Raw genomic sequence first — 15,980 nt, 5'->3', positions numbered from 1 at the left:
CTTTGGGTATACATCCAAAGAAAGCAAAATCACGATCCCAAAGAGGTATCTGTACTCCCACATTCATTACAACATTATTTATAATAGTCAAGACATGGAAATAACCTAAGTGTCCACTGTCAGATGAATGGATAAAGACGACTCTTTATATATACACACACACACACACACACACATATATTCACATATATATTATATAAAGGAATATTATTCTATCATAAAAAGAAGTTGTAACAACATGGATGGACCTTGGGGGCAAGTATGGTATATGAAATGTCAGAGACAGACAAAAACTTTATGATCTCATTTATATGTGGATTCTGAAACAAAACCAAAGTCCCAGAAAAAGAGATCAGATTTGAGGCTGGCAGAGGGTGAGGGGCAAAGGAATTGGGTGAAGGTGGTCATAAGGTACAAAGCTCCAATTTACAAGATAACAAGCAAGAGGCATGTAATGAGCAACACGTTCACTAGAGTTCAGAATGCTGGGTGGTATATTTATAAGTCGCCAAGAAAGTGAATCCTAAAAATTGTAATCATAAGAAAAAAACCTGGTAACTATGAGGTCATGGATGTTCAAACTTACTGTAGTAATCATTTCACACTATATATGTATACGTATGTCTGTCAAGTCACTATGCTGTATACCTTAAACTTCAATAGTGTCACATGTCAACTGCATCTCAACAAAACTGGACTGAAAATAAACAAATACTTCAGAGTTATACTTGAAGCTGTGTAGTCCCTCCTGAAAACCCAGTCCTACACTTGCATATGGACTTCCCCTATGACATGGGCCACTCCAGTCAAGTGCAGTCTGAGCCAAATTTTGGAAGCCCCCAAACCTACCTCCAGGGCAGCACAGACACTGGCCAGAGAGCTCTGTCTAGTAGTAACCAGCAGTGCTAAAACCAGAGATAAGCTCCATTGTGCTTACCCCAGGAAGACACTTCTATCTACTTAAATGGATGCATTCTCAACTGAGAAACAAAATAAAAGATAAGATACAGGTTTAAACCTGCTTGCCAATCAAACAGAATATTAGATCAAAAATACATCTAACTCAGGATACTCGAGAATGCTGATCTAAATTCTGGTGTTAAGACGAAAGCTTAAGAATGCATCCTTTGAAGGCTGGCTCAACAACAGTTGTCACTGAAGCCCCACTGATCTAGACTTGATTTCACACTGAATTCATTATCATTTCTCTTTTTCAGGGACAATCAAGATTCTCAAAGCACTAACCCAATTTGACTTTTACATCAGTCACTAGCACTTTGCTGAAATAAACATTTAAAGGGACAACTCAGCAATTCCAGTCTTCCTTAAAACAATTTGGATAGGTCTAAAAATTAATCAGGGGACTTCTACTTCCAAGAAGATGGAGTAAACATAATTCTTCCTAATCTGTCCACTAGTACAACTAAAATCCCAGTTTATAGAGCAAACACAAGCTGACTGAAAGGTGGAGGGAAGAAGGCAGAGCAGGGAGGGAGCTGAGAACTTAAACCAAGGCTGGTGACCCCCGGGTTTTCTTTCGCATCATAAAACCCAAACTCAGAGCCGAAGGAGCTGCATATGGGCAAAAATCAACAGCTGCTGACAAAAAAAAAAAAAAAAAAAAAAAAAGTCCTTTCAGAAGCCTATTCTTTGTAACCAAAGGACCAGCAAAGGGACAGTCTGGCAAGACAGGAAACGTTCAGATAATAAAACTGCTCTACTGCAGAGAACACCACTCACGCACACACTGTGGCCCCAACCCCACCAAGGTCAGCAAAACCCAAAGGGTATGTAGATTTCCACCCCGACCAGGCTGTAAGGAGGCACCCCACCACCCTGCTGGGGCAGTGGCTGAGAAAGCCATGTAGGGAGAAGAGAGGTTCATTCCTAACTGCTGGTAACGGGTCCCACCCTGTCCCAGCGGTGCCGGTGAAGACCATGTGGCTAGCCTGGACTTCCATTCCTACCCAGGTGTCAGGGGAGGCACAGGAAGATTCAGGGTTCTCACCCTCACCCGCTCCCACTGCAGAGATCATGCGGGAGCTGAAACTCCCTTCCCTGCCCGTCAGTTTGTCAGGAGAGGTCAAGTGGAGATCCTGGACTTCTACCTGTCCCTGGCAATAACGGGGCAGTGTTTCCCCTTCTCTGCTGGAGCAGTGTCCGAGAAAACCAACTAAAACTGAAGCTTTAAATAAGACCCAGACTCTCGTAACATGATAAGAAAAAGTCCAGATTTCAACTGCAATTCACTTGTTACACCAAGAGCCAGAAGATCTCAAACTGAACGAAAAAAAGGCAATCGAGGCCAATACCAAGAAAACTATTACAATTACCTGACAAAAATTTTCCAGCAGCTATGGTAAAAGCAATTAGGAAGATATTGAAAACAAATGGAAATAGAAAGCCTCAGCAAAGACATAGCAAGTCTTAGCAAAGAAAAACAAGACATAAAAAACTGAATGGCAAATTTTATTTTATTCATTTATTTATTTATTTTTAAAATTTTTATTTTTACTTTATTTTACTTTACAATACTGTATTGGTTTTGCCATACACTGACATGAATCCACCACGGGTGTACATGAGCTCCCAAACATGAACCCCCCTCCCACCTCCTGCCCCACATCATCCCTCCAGATCATCCCTGTGCACCAGCACCAAGCATCCTGCATCGAACATAGACTGGCAATTCGTTTCTTACATGATAGTATACAATGCCATTCTCCCAAATCATCCCACTCTCTCCCTCTCCCTCAGAGTCCAAAAGTCCGCTCTACACATCTGTGTCTCTTTTGCTGTCTTGCATACAGGGTCATCATTACCATCTTTCTAAATTCCATATATATGTGTTAGTATACTGTATTGGTGTTTTTCTTTCTGGCTTACTTCACTCTGTATAATCGGCTCCAGTTTCATCCATCTCATTAGAACTGATTCAAATGTATTCTTTTTAATGGCTGAGTAATACTCCATTGTGTATATGTACCACAGCTTTCTTATCCTGAATGGCAAATTTTAAATGAAACAAAAGTGAAAGAAAGAAAGTGAAGTCACTCAGTCGTGTCCGACTCTTTGTGACCCCATGGACTGTAGCCCACCAGGCTCCTCCATCCATGGAATTTTCTAGGCAAGAATACTGGAGTGGGTGGCAATTTCCTTCTCCAGGGGATCTTCCTGACCCAGGGATTGAACTCAGGTCTCCCGCATTGCAGGCAGACACTTTACCATCTGAGCCACCAGGATGAAACAAAAGTTGAAACAAAAATCTTGTGGATAGGCTCAATAGCAGAATGGAGGGGACTAGGAGCAAATCACTGAAATTGGAGATAGAACAAAAGAAATTACCCAATCTGGATCAACAGACAGAAAAGTGTTTTTTTTTTTTTTTTTTTTAAGAGTAGTTGGTATTGATAAACCTGTGGGCCTATAACAAAGGACCTCATATTTGTGTCATCAGAGTCCCAGGAGAAGAAGAGAAAAGAGCAGGGCTAAAAAAGTACTTCAGAAAATAAAGGCTGAAAACGTCCCAGATTTTCTAAGAGACAACTTCACAAATTCAAGAAGCCAAGTGAATCCCCAATAGGATAAACCTGAGGAATCCATGTTGAGACATATCATAACTAAACTTCTGGACACTAAAGATGATACAGACAGTTTGGAAGACAGTTTGACAGTTTCTTACGAAACAAAAAGCGTTCTCACCATATAGTACAGCAACAGTGCTCCTTATTATTTATCCAAATGAGCTGAAGTCGCGTCGGGTCAGTGGTACACGGGAACACTTTCCGCTCAGCTTTGCTGTGAACCTAGAACTATCCTAAAAAATTAAGTCTATATTAAAAAAAAAAAAACAACAAAAAACACTGAGGACTTCCCTGGTGGTCGAGTGGTTAAGAATCAGCCTGCCAATGTGGAGGACATGAGTTCAACCCCTGGTCCGGGAAGATCCCACGTGCTGTGGGGCAACCAAGCCTGTGCATCACAGCTAGTGAGCCTGTGCTCCACAGCTGGGGGGCCGCAGCTCCTGAAGCCTGCACGCCGCAATGAGAAGCCTGCGCACCGCAACGAGAGAGCAGCCCCACTCGCAGAAACCAAGACCCAGCACAGACAACATTAAACAAAATAACTAAATTTAAAAATAAGTTTTCTCTAAAATAACACATGGAGCTGAATGAAGATGAAAATATAACATCAGAATTTCTGAGCTACTGCAAAAATAATACAAAGAGAAAAATGTGTGGCGCAATATGCATATGTTAGGAAAAGGAAACGTCTCAGATCAATAATCTAAGTTCCATTCCAAGAACCTAGAAAGAGAGCAAAATAAACCCAAATCAAGCATAAGGAAGAAAAATAATAAAGAACAGAGCAGATATCAGTTAAGTTGAAAACATTAAAAGTGGTAGAGAAAAATCAGTGAAATACAAAATGGGTCTCTCTTTTTTTTTTTTTTTAAGATCAAGAAAATTGAGAAACCTCTATTAAGTCTCACGAAAAAATAAGATGGAAGACACAAATCACCAATATTACAAATGAAAGTGGGGATGTTAGAAACACGGGCTGTCTCTTCAGACCCTGCAAGCATCGAATAGATAATGAGGGAATAATACTATGGACAACTCTACACACAAATATGACAACTGATGAAATGGATCAAATCTCAAAAAACAAAAATGACACAACTTATCCCATGTGAAAGAGATGATCTGAATAGCTCTATAACTATTAGAGAAACTGAATTTGTCATTTAAAAATTCCTCCCAAAGAAATCTCCAGGTCTAGACGATTTCACTGGGAATGAACACCAGTGTTACACAATCTCTTCCAGAAAAGAGAAGAGAATACTTTCCAATTTACTTTACAAAGCTGGCACCAAATTAGATAAAGACCATACTCAAAATGAAAAGCATAGACCAATATCACTCATGAATACAGATGCAAAAATCCTTAACAAAATGGTGGCAATCAGAATTCATTAATACATAAAAAGAATTACATACAAAATCATGAGGCTTACTCTAGGCATACAGGATGGTTCAATACTTTAAAATCCATCAGTGTAATCTACCATATTAATAGACCAAAGATGAAAACTCACATCATCGTATCAATTGATATAGGAAAAACATATGACAAAATTCAACATCCATCTCTGATAAAAACTCTCAGAAAAACTGGAATGCAGGAGAACTTCCTCAACCTTTTAGTAAAGACATACACCCACACACACAAACAGCCAACAATATACTTAACAGTAACAGACTGAAATGGGAACAGGGTAAGGATGTCCATTCTCACAACTCTTATTCAACATACTTCTCTAAGTTTTCATCGACACAATAAAGAAAAAGAAATAAAAGGCATACAAATCAGAAAGGAAGAAACAGAAATGTTCTTATGTGATGACATCTTGAAAGGCTTCTATGTTAAAAGCCCCAAGAAATAGACAAAGTCTTTTATAACTAATAAGTGAGTTCAGTATAGTTAGACGACATAAGAAAGACATACAAAAATCAACTGCACTCCTATATACTAGCACCGACCATGTGAATACCAAAATTAGAAACATAACTAAAATCACTCAAAAAAAAAAAAGAAACACATAACCACTTAGATATGTATCTAATAAAAACATTAATAGGACTTGTATGCTGAAAACTTACACAACCCTGATGAAAGAATCAAAGAATACCATATCTCAATAAATGGAAAGACCGTGGTCATGAACTGGAAGATTCAATATAGTGAAGATGTTAATTCTCCCCAAACTGACACACAGGTTTAATTTGATTCCTATCAAATCTCAGCAAGCTTTCTGTAGATATAGACAAGATTATTGTAATACATACGTATATACAGAATATATACAGAAAGGAACTAGAACTGCTAAAACAAAAGATAAAATCTGAAGGAATCAGGCCATTCTCTCTCAAGACTTAATATACAGCTACAATAACCAAGACAGTGGTATAGGCAGAGGGCAGACACATACATCAGTGGAATAATATAGAAAACTCAGAGACCTACACAAATATGATGCACTGGTTTTTGACTGATACACTGATTTTAAATGCAAAAGAAACTCAAAAGAGGAAGGAAAGCCTTTTCAACAAATGTGGCTAAAGTGATTAGACAGAGACAAAAAACTTAATCTAGTTGTGGCTCCCTGACAGCTCAGATGATAAAGAATCTGCTTGCAACGCAGGAGACTCAGGTTCGATCCCTGTGTCGGGAAGATCCCCTGGAGAAGGGGGATCTCCAGTATTCCTGCCTGGAGAATTCCACAAACAGAGGAGCCTGGTAAGCTGCGGTCTATGTGGTCAAAAAAGTCAGACACAACTGAGCAACTAACACTTTCACTTTCACCTTACAAAAACTAAATCACAATAGATAATGGTATTAAATGTAAAACATAAAACTACAAAACTTTTGGGAAGGGCACATGACAAAACACTCAGGTCTAGTGTGAGATAAAGAGTTCTTAGACTTGACCTCAAAAGCACAATCAATACAAGGAAAAATTGATATAGTAAAAACTTTTGTTCTGCAAAAGACTGTGTAAAAGAGGATGAAAAGACAAGCTACAGATAAGGAGGAAATATTTTCAAACCACATAACTGATGAAGGACTAACATCGAGAATATGAAAAGAATTCTCAACACTCAACAGTGAAAGAAATATCCAATTAGAACATGAACAAAGACAAGAAGGAACATCTCATCAAAGAAGATATACAGAAGGAAAAAGCACATGGAAAGAAGTTCAACATCATTAGCCATCAGAGAAATCCAAATTAAAACCACAATGAGATACCACTACACACATATCAGAATGATTAATACAAAAAAGTGACATCGAATGCTGGTGAGGATGTGGAGAAATTAGATCTTTCATGGATTGCTGGTGACATTATAAACTGGTACATTTAATCTGGAAAAGTTTGGCAGTTTCTTTAAAAAGCAAATATGCAACTACCATATGATCCAACAATTGCATGCCTGGGTACTTTTCCTGGAGAAATGATGACTTCTCTTTACCCAAAAACCTGTCCACTAATGTTTATAGCAGTTTTATGTGTAATAGCCCCAATTCAGAAATGATCAGATGTTCTTCAAAGAGTGACTGGTTAAACTGCGGTATATTCATGTCATGGAATACTATTCTGCAATAAAAAAGAAGAAAATACTGATATAAGCAACAACCTGGCTGAAAATCCAGAGAATTATGCTGAATGAAAAAAGTCAACTCCAAAAGATCACATACTGTTTGATTCCATGTATACACATTCCTAAAATGACAAAATTTCAGAAATGAAGAACAGACGAGTGGTTTCCAATAGGCTGAGAAGGAGTGGGAACGGAAGAGAACTAGGTGTAGTTAGAAAACAGCACCATGAGGGATCTTTGAGCTGATGGAATTTTTCTGTGTCCTGACCATGCCAATGATTCTGTACAAAGGTTTGGCAAGATGCTAACATTAGCGGGAACTAGGTAGGGAGGTCAGTGTGACTGCTTACGGCTGCATGTAAACTTAAGAGTCATTTCTGAATAAAAAGTTTAATATTAAAAAGTTAATCAAACTGAATCTACTTCAAATTTGTTCCAGCATCTGAAATGACTATTGCTTCCAAGAATCTTCTCCTTGCTGTAATTTTGTTAGCAGCCCAAAGGTTAAAGGTTTCTGAGTTAAGCTTAAGTGTCACAAACATGTGGAGGAAATATACCTAGTATCCTGGGCCAAAAATCTGCCAAAACAAACTTGCCTACAGAAATCTCATCAAGAGACATGTATCAGCTTACAGAATAATTATTCAGCAAGAACTGATATGTGCTTGCTAGTGTTGCATATTAATTGAGGGGCTTTTGTTTTATTATTATTCAACTCCCTTAAATTACTTATTTTCCTCCAAATAGCTATGGGAAATTTCTTTTCTTTTGTTAAAAAAATTCATCTGTAAAACACAAGGATATTTTCATTAATAAACAAAAAGGCAAAGTTCCCTCACTTTCCATCTCAGTCTATTCCCCAGGGAAAATCACTGTTGTTTGTTTGAAGCATTTTTTCAGATTATTTTTTGTGTGTCTCTAGACATATGTACAGTTTCATGTCTGTGTGTCTGATATTTTTTAAAATACAGACAGGATCACACTGCTTATATTATTCAATTACTTTACCCCCACTCTGCTTTAAAATCTCTTGGAAATGTGCATGTTAGTGTCCTTAGATCTAATTTAATTCATTCTTTCTAAGCGCCTTACACTCTTTTGTGGTGTTGACGTACTACAGTCTAATCCTTTGGCACTTACGATGTTTCTGATATTTTATATTGCAAGCAATGTAGACATTGGTGAAAATCCTTGTGTTTCCTGGAGCACATATAAAGCTGTTTCTCTAGGACAGAACCAGAGGTAGACCTGGCTTTACAGGTATGACCAATATTGTTGATTGGCTGAGACTACACCTGTTCCCACCTATTCCCAATCATCTTCTTTCCTGCTTCCAAAACAAAGGTTGGAGTGACTATGTGACCCAGTTCTGGCCGATTAAACACCACCGAAAGTTTGCCGGGTGGTCCCTAGCAATATTTTTGGTTTCCAATTAAAAACAGCTGGACCTTTTTCCTTCCCTGAAGGTGGCTATGGTGTTTGGAGGGGTGGCAGCCACATTACAACACGTAGGAAAGTTAAGGGAATTACAGTGATGTCAGCTGTGATACTAATGAGTTGCTGAACTAAAGCTATCGACAATTACCTCCAGACTGCTTGCTATGTGACAAGAATAAACCTCTGTCAGGTTAAGCTGCAGAGTAAGTCTGGTTTTCTATTACTTGCAGCCAAATATGTTTCTAAGAGATTCAGTACTCAAATATTCTCTAAAAAGTATGTACTCACTTCATTCTCTCACAAAGGTTTCTAACAGCATTCCTTTCCCAAAACTTTTGTTTACTTTGAACGTTGTCAGTCATTTAAACGTTTAAACAAGCTGACAGAGGAGAAAAATTTCACAGGAAGTAAAGCGTCATTTCATTCATTTTTGGGACATTCAAATTTCCTCTTCTACAATTTTTCTTGTTCATATCTCTGACCACTTTTCTACTATATTGTTAGACTTTTTCTTATTGATTTGTAAGAGTAAATTTCCAGATAGTAAAGCAGCCTGGGCTAAACTCACACTGAAAACTGCCTCTGTCTCTTTATACTATCAGTCAAGTCAAACAAGATTACAAAATAAATCTTTGGTGACAGGCCACACCTCTGACAGGGACAATCATCTCTGAGTGCTGCACTACCAGGTGGCACAGTGTCAAAAAGCATCAACCTGGGCAAACAACCCGGGCCCCAGCCCACGCTTACTACTTCCTCTGCAAACCTCCACCTAACGAAAGGCATACGCGACGCAGCGGTGAGCCGGGCAGAGTCTAGCATAGGTCATCTCACTCAGCCCCAATCAGACCCACAGGCAGTCATCAGTAGTCCAATTTTAAGGACAAAAGATAAAAGTGAACTTTTGAAACCAAGAATTTCTTTCCTATCGCAAAATCTTACATTTCAGGCAGCATAATTAAAACCAAAACGATTAAGAGTTCACCTAAAACTTGAATGATACAAAGTCCATTGTGCCTGTCTAAATATATCAACATGCTTAAGCAGGAAACATTGCTAAACATGTTTAGTGGTTTATGAATCTGAGGAAAGTATCCCAAAGCTATGTTCTACAGTTTACTGCCACACTATAGTTAACCCAAATTATTTTGTTTTAAAGTGAGAAACTAAACTGGGTAGGATTTTAATGCTTCCACAAGAAGCACTGACTACAAGAAGCCACCGACCCCACCCCAGAGAGGCAGGTAAGGAATTCCTCTAATCAGTTATCAACCAACCAATCTGATACTAGAAAACAAACAAAATAAGCAGTTAAAGATAATACAAGATTGTCATGAAAAGAAACATAAACAAGTTAAATAGAACAAGCACCATCCTTGAATATTTGTACGTGGTTTGAATTTTGGATAACTGTCTCCACTTTTAAAAGTTTAGGAGCTAGAGGAAAAGAGAAAGTTGGGGAGGCGCCTGCTCCTGCAATCAGGTGGGGAACAGTAGCAAGGCTGAAGTCCCGACAAATATCTTCCTGTTTTCTGCCACACCTCTCCTCACAAGAGCTGTGCATCACACAAAGCACTCAATCCAGACTGGAGGAGAAGCAGAGGCATCAAATCTCCTCGATGCCTCCAAGCAAACTGTCCCTGAGGGAACATGCCCAGCGCTGGGAGAGCAGGCCAGGGCCCCAGGAACTGACAGCCCCAGGAGCAGGAAGGTCAGACCAAGCAAGGCGCTGCCAACTTGGGCCCCAAAGAGACATGGAGATTCATCTGGAGCAGCCTCCTCCAGTTTTTCAGCCCCTCTGTAAGGCACAGAAAAATCCCTGGGGGAGTCTGATTTCTAATTTTACACAAAAGAAAACAAGTCTGCAGACACACAGTGTTTACGGTCTATGGAAAGTGCAAATGAATTGACAAATCGCCAATCTGAAGGGTGACTCTGGTGGGTTCTGGCGTTTTCCTCGTGGGCTTGCCCAGGGATTCCTGCTTGGGGAGAGGTAATGGAGTGCTTCCCCCACCCCCATGCCACTCCTCAGTAGAGCTGCACACCTCACCCGACTGGCACAGCAAGGTTAGTAACACATGTTAAGAAATCTGACTCTCTGCCAAAGTCAAAGGCCAGGCTTGGAGAGGGGAGGGGGGAGCATCCCAGTGGGCTGCTCCTGACCTCGGTGCAGGTGTTTGCCAGGCACACAGCAGGAAGATTTAGTCACCAGAACAAAACAAGCCAGATTCCTTGGCCCTTCAAAACTGTCCAAACCTCAGGCCCGCTTACTAGAGGGACAGTAACCAGGGCACGTGAGAGAGGGGGACAACAGGTCTCCAAGAAGGGCAGGGACACAAAGGAAAAGAGCAATGAGGGGTGTGTGATGGGGCCAAAATGTGCTGGAATCAAACCAGGTGCTTCAGCACGGTGCCAGCTCTCCCGGGAGGGACACACCTGGCACCCAAGGGCTCCTCCGAGGGTCCGTTAGAACTGGGCCCTAAAAAGGGCCACCAAACCCTGCAGATGCACCCAACAGGTGCCACTGAGACAGCAGAGTCAAGCAGGGGGCTAGCTCAGCAATGCTGCCCCCAATCCTACTTGCGCAACCAACTAAACATACCCAAGCACACAGCCTCACTGTTGGGCGCACACACAGGTTCATGGTCTGGCACAGCACACACTCAGTCTTCCTAGGTATAACTGCACACACACACATAACACCCTGCCAGTCCACGGGCACAGCATACTCAACCTGCCAGTTCAGTGCTGTAAGCACACACATGTTCACACACAAACTCTATAGGGAATGAACACATACAAACTCTGCAGGCTCGGGCTCATGCCCGAGCACACACACACACAACTCTACAACCTCCTGGTCATGTACACACAAACCTCTACAAAATGTACACACGCACACTCACAGCCTGTCAGCAAAACCGGTGCTCACACACCTTTACCATCTCTCAGTTGGCCCGTGCATACCCACAGCATGCAAGTATACACACACAAGTGCACACACACGGAATCCTATAGACACATACATTCACAACCTATCCGTTAAGGGCACACATAGCCTTCCAACCTCTGCCCACTGCATACACACGACACACACACTTCCAACCTGCCAGAAACACACGCGGGCTCACAACTTCTCCGTCGGCGTGAGCGCACACACAAACTCTTGGCCCGCAGGGTCACCCCCACATCGCCGCCACCCGGGGAAAGGCGCACGCCCCCTCCTGCGCCTCGAGCGGCGCGGGCACACTCACCCTCCCGCCCGCTCGCCTCCCTGCTGCGCACCCCGCACCCACGCACCCCTCCCCCAGCCCGCGCCAGCGCCCGGCAGCTAACTCCGGCCGCGCGGGGAGCGCCCACGCCCCCGGCCTGCGCCCCTCCTTACCTTTCTCGCCGGCGCCCGGGGCCCGGCCCTCGTCCTCCTTGGGGTTGGTCACCTGGGTGATGATGGCCGGGCCGTCCATGGGTGCGCGGCGCGGCGGCCGCCCGCCGGCCCGGCCCCCCGGCAGCCAGGCGCACGGGCGCGCGGCGCGGGGGGCGCGCGGGGCCGCGGGCCGGGGGGGCGCTCGCCGCCGCCGCCTGGGCGCGCCCGCCGCCCGGCCCCGCGCTCTGTAAGAGGCGGCCCGGGCTCGCGCCCCCGCTCCCGCCGCCTCCGCCGCCGCCGCCTCTGGGCTGGAGCGGCCGCCGCCTCGTCACCATGAACCCCGGAGCCGCGCCCGGGAGAGCCGCGCAAGGGGAGGCGGAGCGGGAGGCCGGGCGCCGCGGGAAGCGGGAGAGGGCGAGGGGGAAGGAGCAAGCGAGGAGCGAGGGCGGGCGGGAGAGAGGGAGGGAATGAGGGAGGGAACGAGGGAAAGCGGGAGGGCGGGCGGGTGGGTGTGTCCCGGCCGGGGGACCAGCCTCCGCCGCCGCCGCCGGCGCTGCCCGCCAGCCCCGGGGGGAGAGGGGTGCGGGGTGAGACCGAAGCGCTAGGTGGAGGGCGGGAGGGGTTCTTGGGCAGACGCGGTGCGGGGGACGGGCTTGGGGTGTAGGGGATTCTAGAGTGGTCTTGGCGGTAGATGTGAGGGCCGAGGTGTGTGGGGGTGTCAGGAGGCCTGGGAAGATGAGTGGGGTGAGCGGCCTGGGGTGCGAAGGCCGTGAGGAGTCTGGCAGATGAGTGCGCTGAGGGGTGTCGGGGGCTAGGCAGAGGCCCGCGGAGGTGCGGGTACGGCCCTGGGGTCGGAGGCGAGATCGCACGCGTGGGAGAGTGAGGAGGGCCCTTGGAAGGATGTTTACCGGGAGGAGGAAGGAAGAATAGGAGGTAGATGCGAGGGATGGGGAGGAGGGTCCCGTGAGGGTGTCTTGGGGGAGGTGCTGGGTGAGGACCATCCCGGCACGGGAAGCGAGTGCTCAGTCACGTGGAGCGGAGGGCAGCGGTTTGCGAATAGAGGCTGCTAAGAGTGGTCCCTTACAGCGAGGCGGCCCCGCGGAGAGGTTCGGGGCGCTAGTGCGAGGGAGAACTCGGGAGTGTGAGGAAGGTTCAGGGGGACGCAAGAGTGCGCGGGTCGGGGGTGAAGGTCCCAGAGAGTGGGGAATTCCGAAGGGTCCGGAGAGTAGGAGTTGGGTGGGGGAAGGGTCCGCGGACAGGGCTGGAGGCTCCAGGCGTGGGATGCCTGAGGAACCCACTTCAGCATCGGCCTCGAGAACCCGCGTGCTGGACTGTGGGTCTTCGGGGACCAACCTCCTGGCACGTGGAGGGGGGAGCGGTGTAGGCGTCAAGCGGGACCTGGGCAGTGGGCATTTCCGGGTGCTCTGCAATAAGGGGCCCAGCCTGGGGAGCGAGTGGAGGGCTAAGGACAGGAATGGGCCTGTGGCTGCCGAGCTGAGCAGGGACTGTACTTCTGAAGAGCAGGCAGCCACTGTCAGGCCTGGGGCGAGGGCCAGAGCGCTGGCATGAAGGCAAAGGCCCCGTCACACTTGGAGGGCCCGAGGGCCTTCTCGCTCCCGCGCCTTCGCCTTGGAACTTGGAAGGGGAGCTGGAAGACCAGTATGCCAGGGGGCGGGGCAGTGCCGCAGGAGGGCGGGCCCGGGAGCGGGGCGGGAGCGCTCGTGCTTGCTCTCCACCAATCAGGAGGATTTGGGAGGGCCCGCGGAGCGTGACGTAGGTGGGCAAGGCTGAGTGGGCGAACTGTGGCGTGGAGCGCTCTGCGCGCGCACTTCATGTCCATCCTCGTCGTGGCTTAGAGGAAGCCAGGCTGGTAGGACGTTTTCTCACTCCACGACCCCTGGAACCCGGAGCTGGTTGCAGCCAGGTCGCGTGCTCACCAGGGGAAGCAACTAACCTCCTCTAAGTTTTCCCGAAGCGCCTCTGGCAAAGGGCAGCCGGCAGACCTAGCGGGTCTCTTCGTCAGGTGGAGCCCAGATACGGTTCCAGTGTCGGAGACAGTCCTGGGACAGGGGCCCTGTAGCCGAGGCAGGTGAGAAAGCATTTCAGGGGAGCTACCTAAAAAGGTAGGGGGGGCGGCGAATTTGCCCCCAAATCCAGGACCTCAAGTTACATCTGAGTTTTGAGCTTGTGAGTAGGGCCTGGGGCCAGCTGCCTCGCGTGTGTTCACGTGTGAGTAAGCTGCTTTTCTGTCAGCTCCTTTGGGACTGCAGTGAATTGCCTGGGGCAGCTGAGCCATGAAGGTTGAAGCAAAGTGCCCTTCTGGTTAGGAAAGCAAGCCTTAGTGTAAGTAACCCAGGCTCCGGCCCATGCCTGTCCTAACCCTCCCAAATGCAGAGCAACTTAGGGCCCCACGGCACTGAGAACTTCCCTTGTCCCCACTTATAATGCTCTTCTCTTTGTTCTGAGGTTATGACTGGCCCAGGGGCTGGCAAATTAAGATGCTCTCTGAATGCAGAAAAGGGAACCCTCCTACATTGTTGGTGGTCATGTAAATTGGTAGAGCCACTATGGAGAACAGTATGCAGGCTCCCTGCAAAAACCAGGGTTGAGATTTCCCTGGTGGTCCAGTGGCTAAGACTCCACACTCTCAATGCAGGGTGCCTGCTTTTGATCCCTGGTCTGGGAAGTAGATGCCACATGATGCAACCAAGAGTTTGCATACAACAACTAAAGAGCCCATGTGCTGCAACCTGGCGCAACCTCCCCCAAAACAGAGTTAACATGATCCGAAGTCCCAACCCTAGGCCCATATTCCAACAAAGCTTGCACCCCCTATGTTCACAGCAGCACTGTTTACAATAGTCAAGACAAGGAAACAAATCTAAATGCCCATAGACAGAAGAACAGATGAAGATGTGCTACATATATATATACACACACACACAGTGAAATATTACACAGCCATAAAAAGAATGGAATGCCATTACAGCTGCTTGGATGAACCTAGACATTATCATACCAAGTGAAGTAAGTCAGACAGAGAAAGACAAATACCATATGATACCACTCACAGGTGGAATCTAAAACATGATACAAATGGACTAACCTATGAAACAGGAACAGACTCACATTTATAGAGAACAGATTTGTGGTTGCCAAGAGGGAGTGCTGGCAGGGGAGGGATGGATTGGGATTTTGGGACTAGCAGATGCAAGCTATTATATATAGGACAGATAAACAATAAGATCTTATTGTATAGAATGAGAAACTATAGTCAATATCCTGTAATAAACCATACTGGAAAAGAACATGAGAAAGTATATATACAAATGTATGACTGAATCACCCTGATGTACTGATACAGTCATTGTATAATCATACTATATTTCAATGATATATATTATTGTAAATCAACTATATTTCAATAATATATATATATAACCCAAGGAAGACGATAGGGCTTTGGGTGGACCTGTCCTTTGATTTCTAATAACACTTATGGAATAGAACAAATTGAAACTTTAAAAGAACAGAATATATATATAATATATACACACAAATGTTCTCTGAATTAAATTTTTAAAAACCATTAAATTCTAAGAGCTCAGAGAGGGACCTTCCAGAGATAGCTGTGCACGGTGATACAGTTCTACAGATCTTGGTATATAAACACAGAGATTAGCATCCCTGCTGCCCAGTTAATGAAGCATCCCATTATCCAGGGAAAGGTGATGCGAGCATGTGGACCCCCGTGAGGTAAGGTCTGGATTCCTTTTGGGTGGGGGACTGTCAGAGGTTCTGCTCGCTTAGCTGAGCCTGGGAAAGAGCTCAGAGCCCAGGGGTTTAGGGCCAAAGGAAGTAATCTTTATACACAGATTATCTTCTGTCTGGCCTTTCCTGTCATACAGATTTTCCCCAGGACTCTTCAGTAACAATTTTCCCTTACCTGCATCCTCCACCTTCCTCAGCTTCCTGAGACCACCTGAAAAATAGAAGAAAAAAACCTATCTTTA

The 15,980-nt window shown here is 45.3% G+C and overlaps 1 protein-coding gene across 1 annotated transcript in view; it reads right to left on the bottom strand.

Moving 5' to 3' along the window:
• Window positions 1-12,110, bottom strand: part of CTDSPL (CTD small phosphatase like) — a 124,230-nt gene extending 112,120 nt beyond the window's left edge. The window contains exon 1 of the mRNA XM_018066968.1: window positions 11,989-12,110. Coding sequence (XP_017922457.1) covers window positions 11,989-12,067 — 79 coding nt within the window. The 5' untranslated portion in view covers window positions 12,068-12,110. The remainder of the gene's footprint in view (window positions 1-11,988) is intronic.

Source organism: Capra hircus, chromosome 22, assembly GCF_001704415.2.
Source record: "Capra hircus breed San Clemente chromosome 22, ASM170441v1, whole genome shotgun sequence".
NCBI classification, from domain to species: Eukaryota; Metazoa; Chordata; class Mammalia; order Artiodactyla; family Bovidae; genus Capra; species Capra hircus.
The sequence above is the reverse complement of the archived record's forward strand: the minus strand, read 5'-3'. Positions and strand labels throughout refer to the sequence as shown.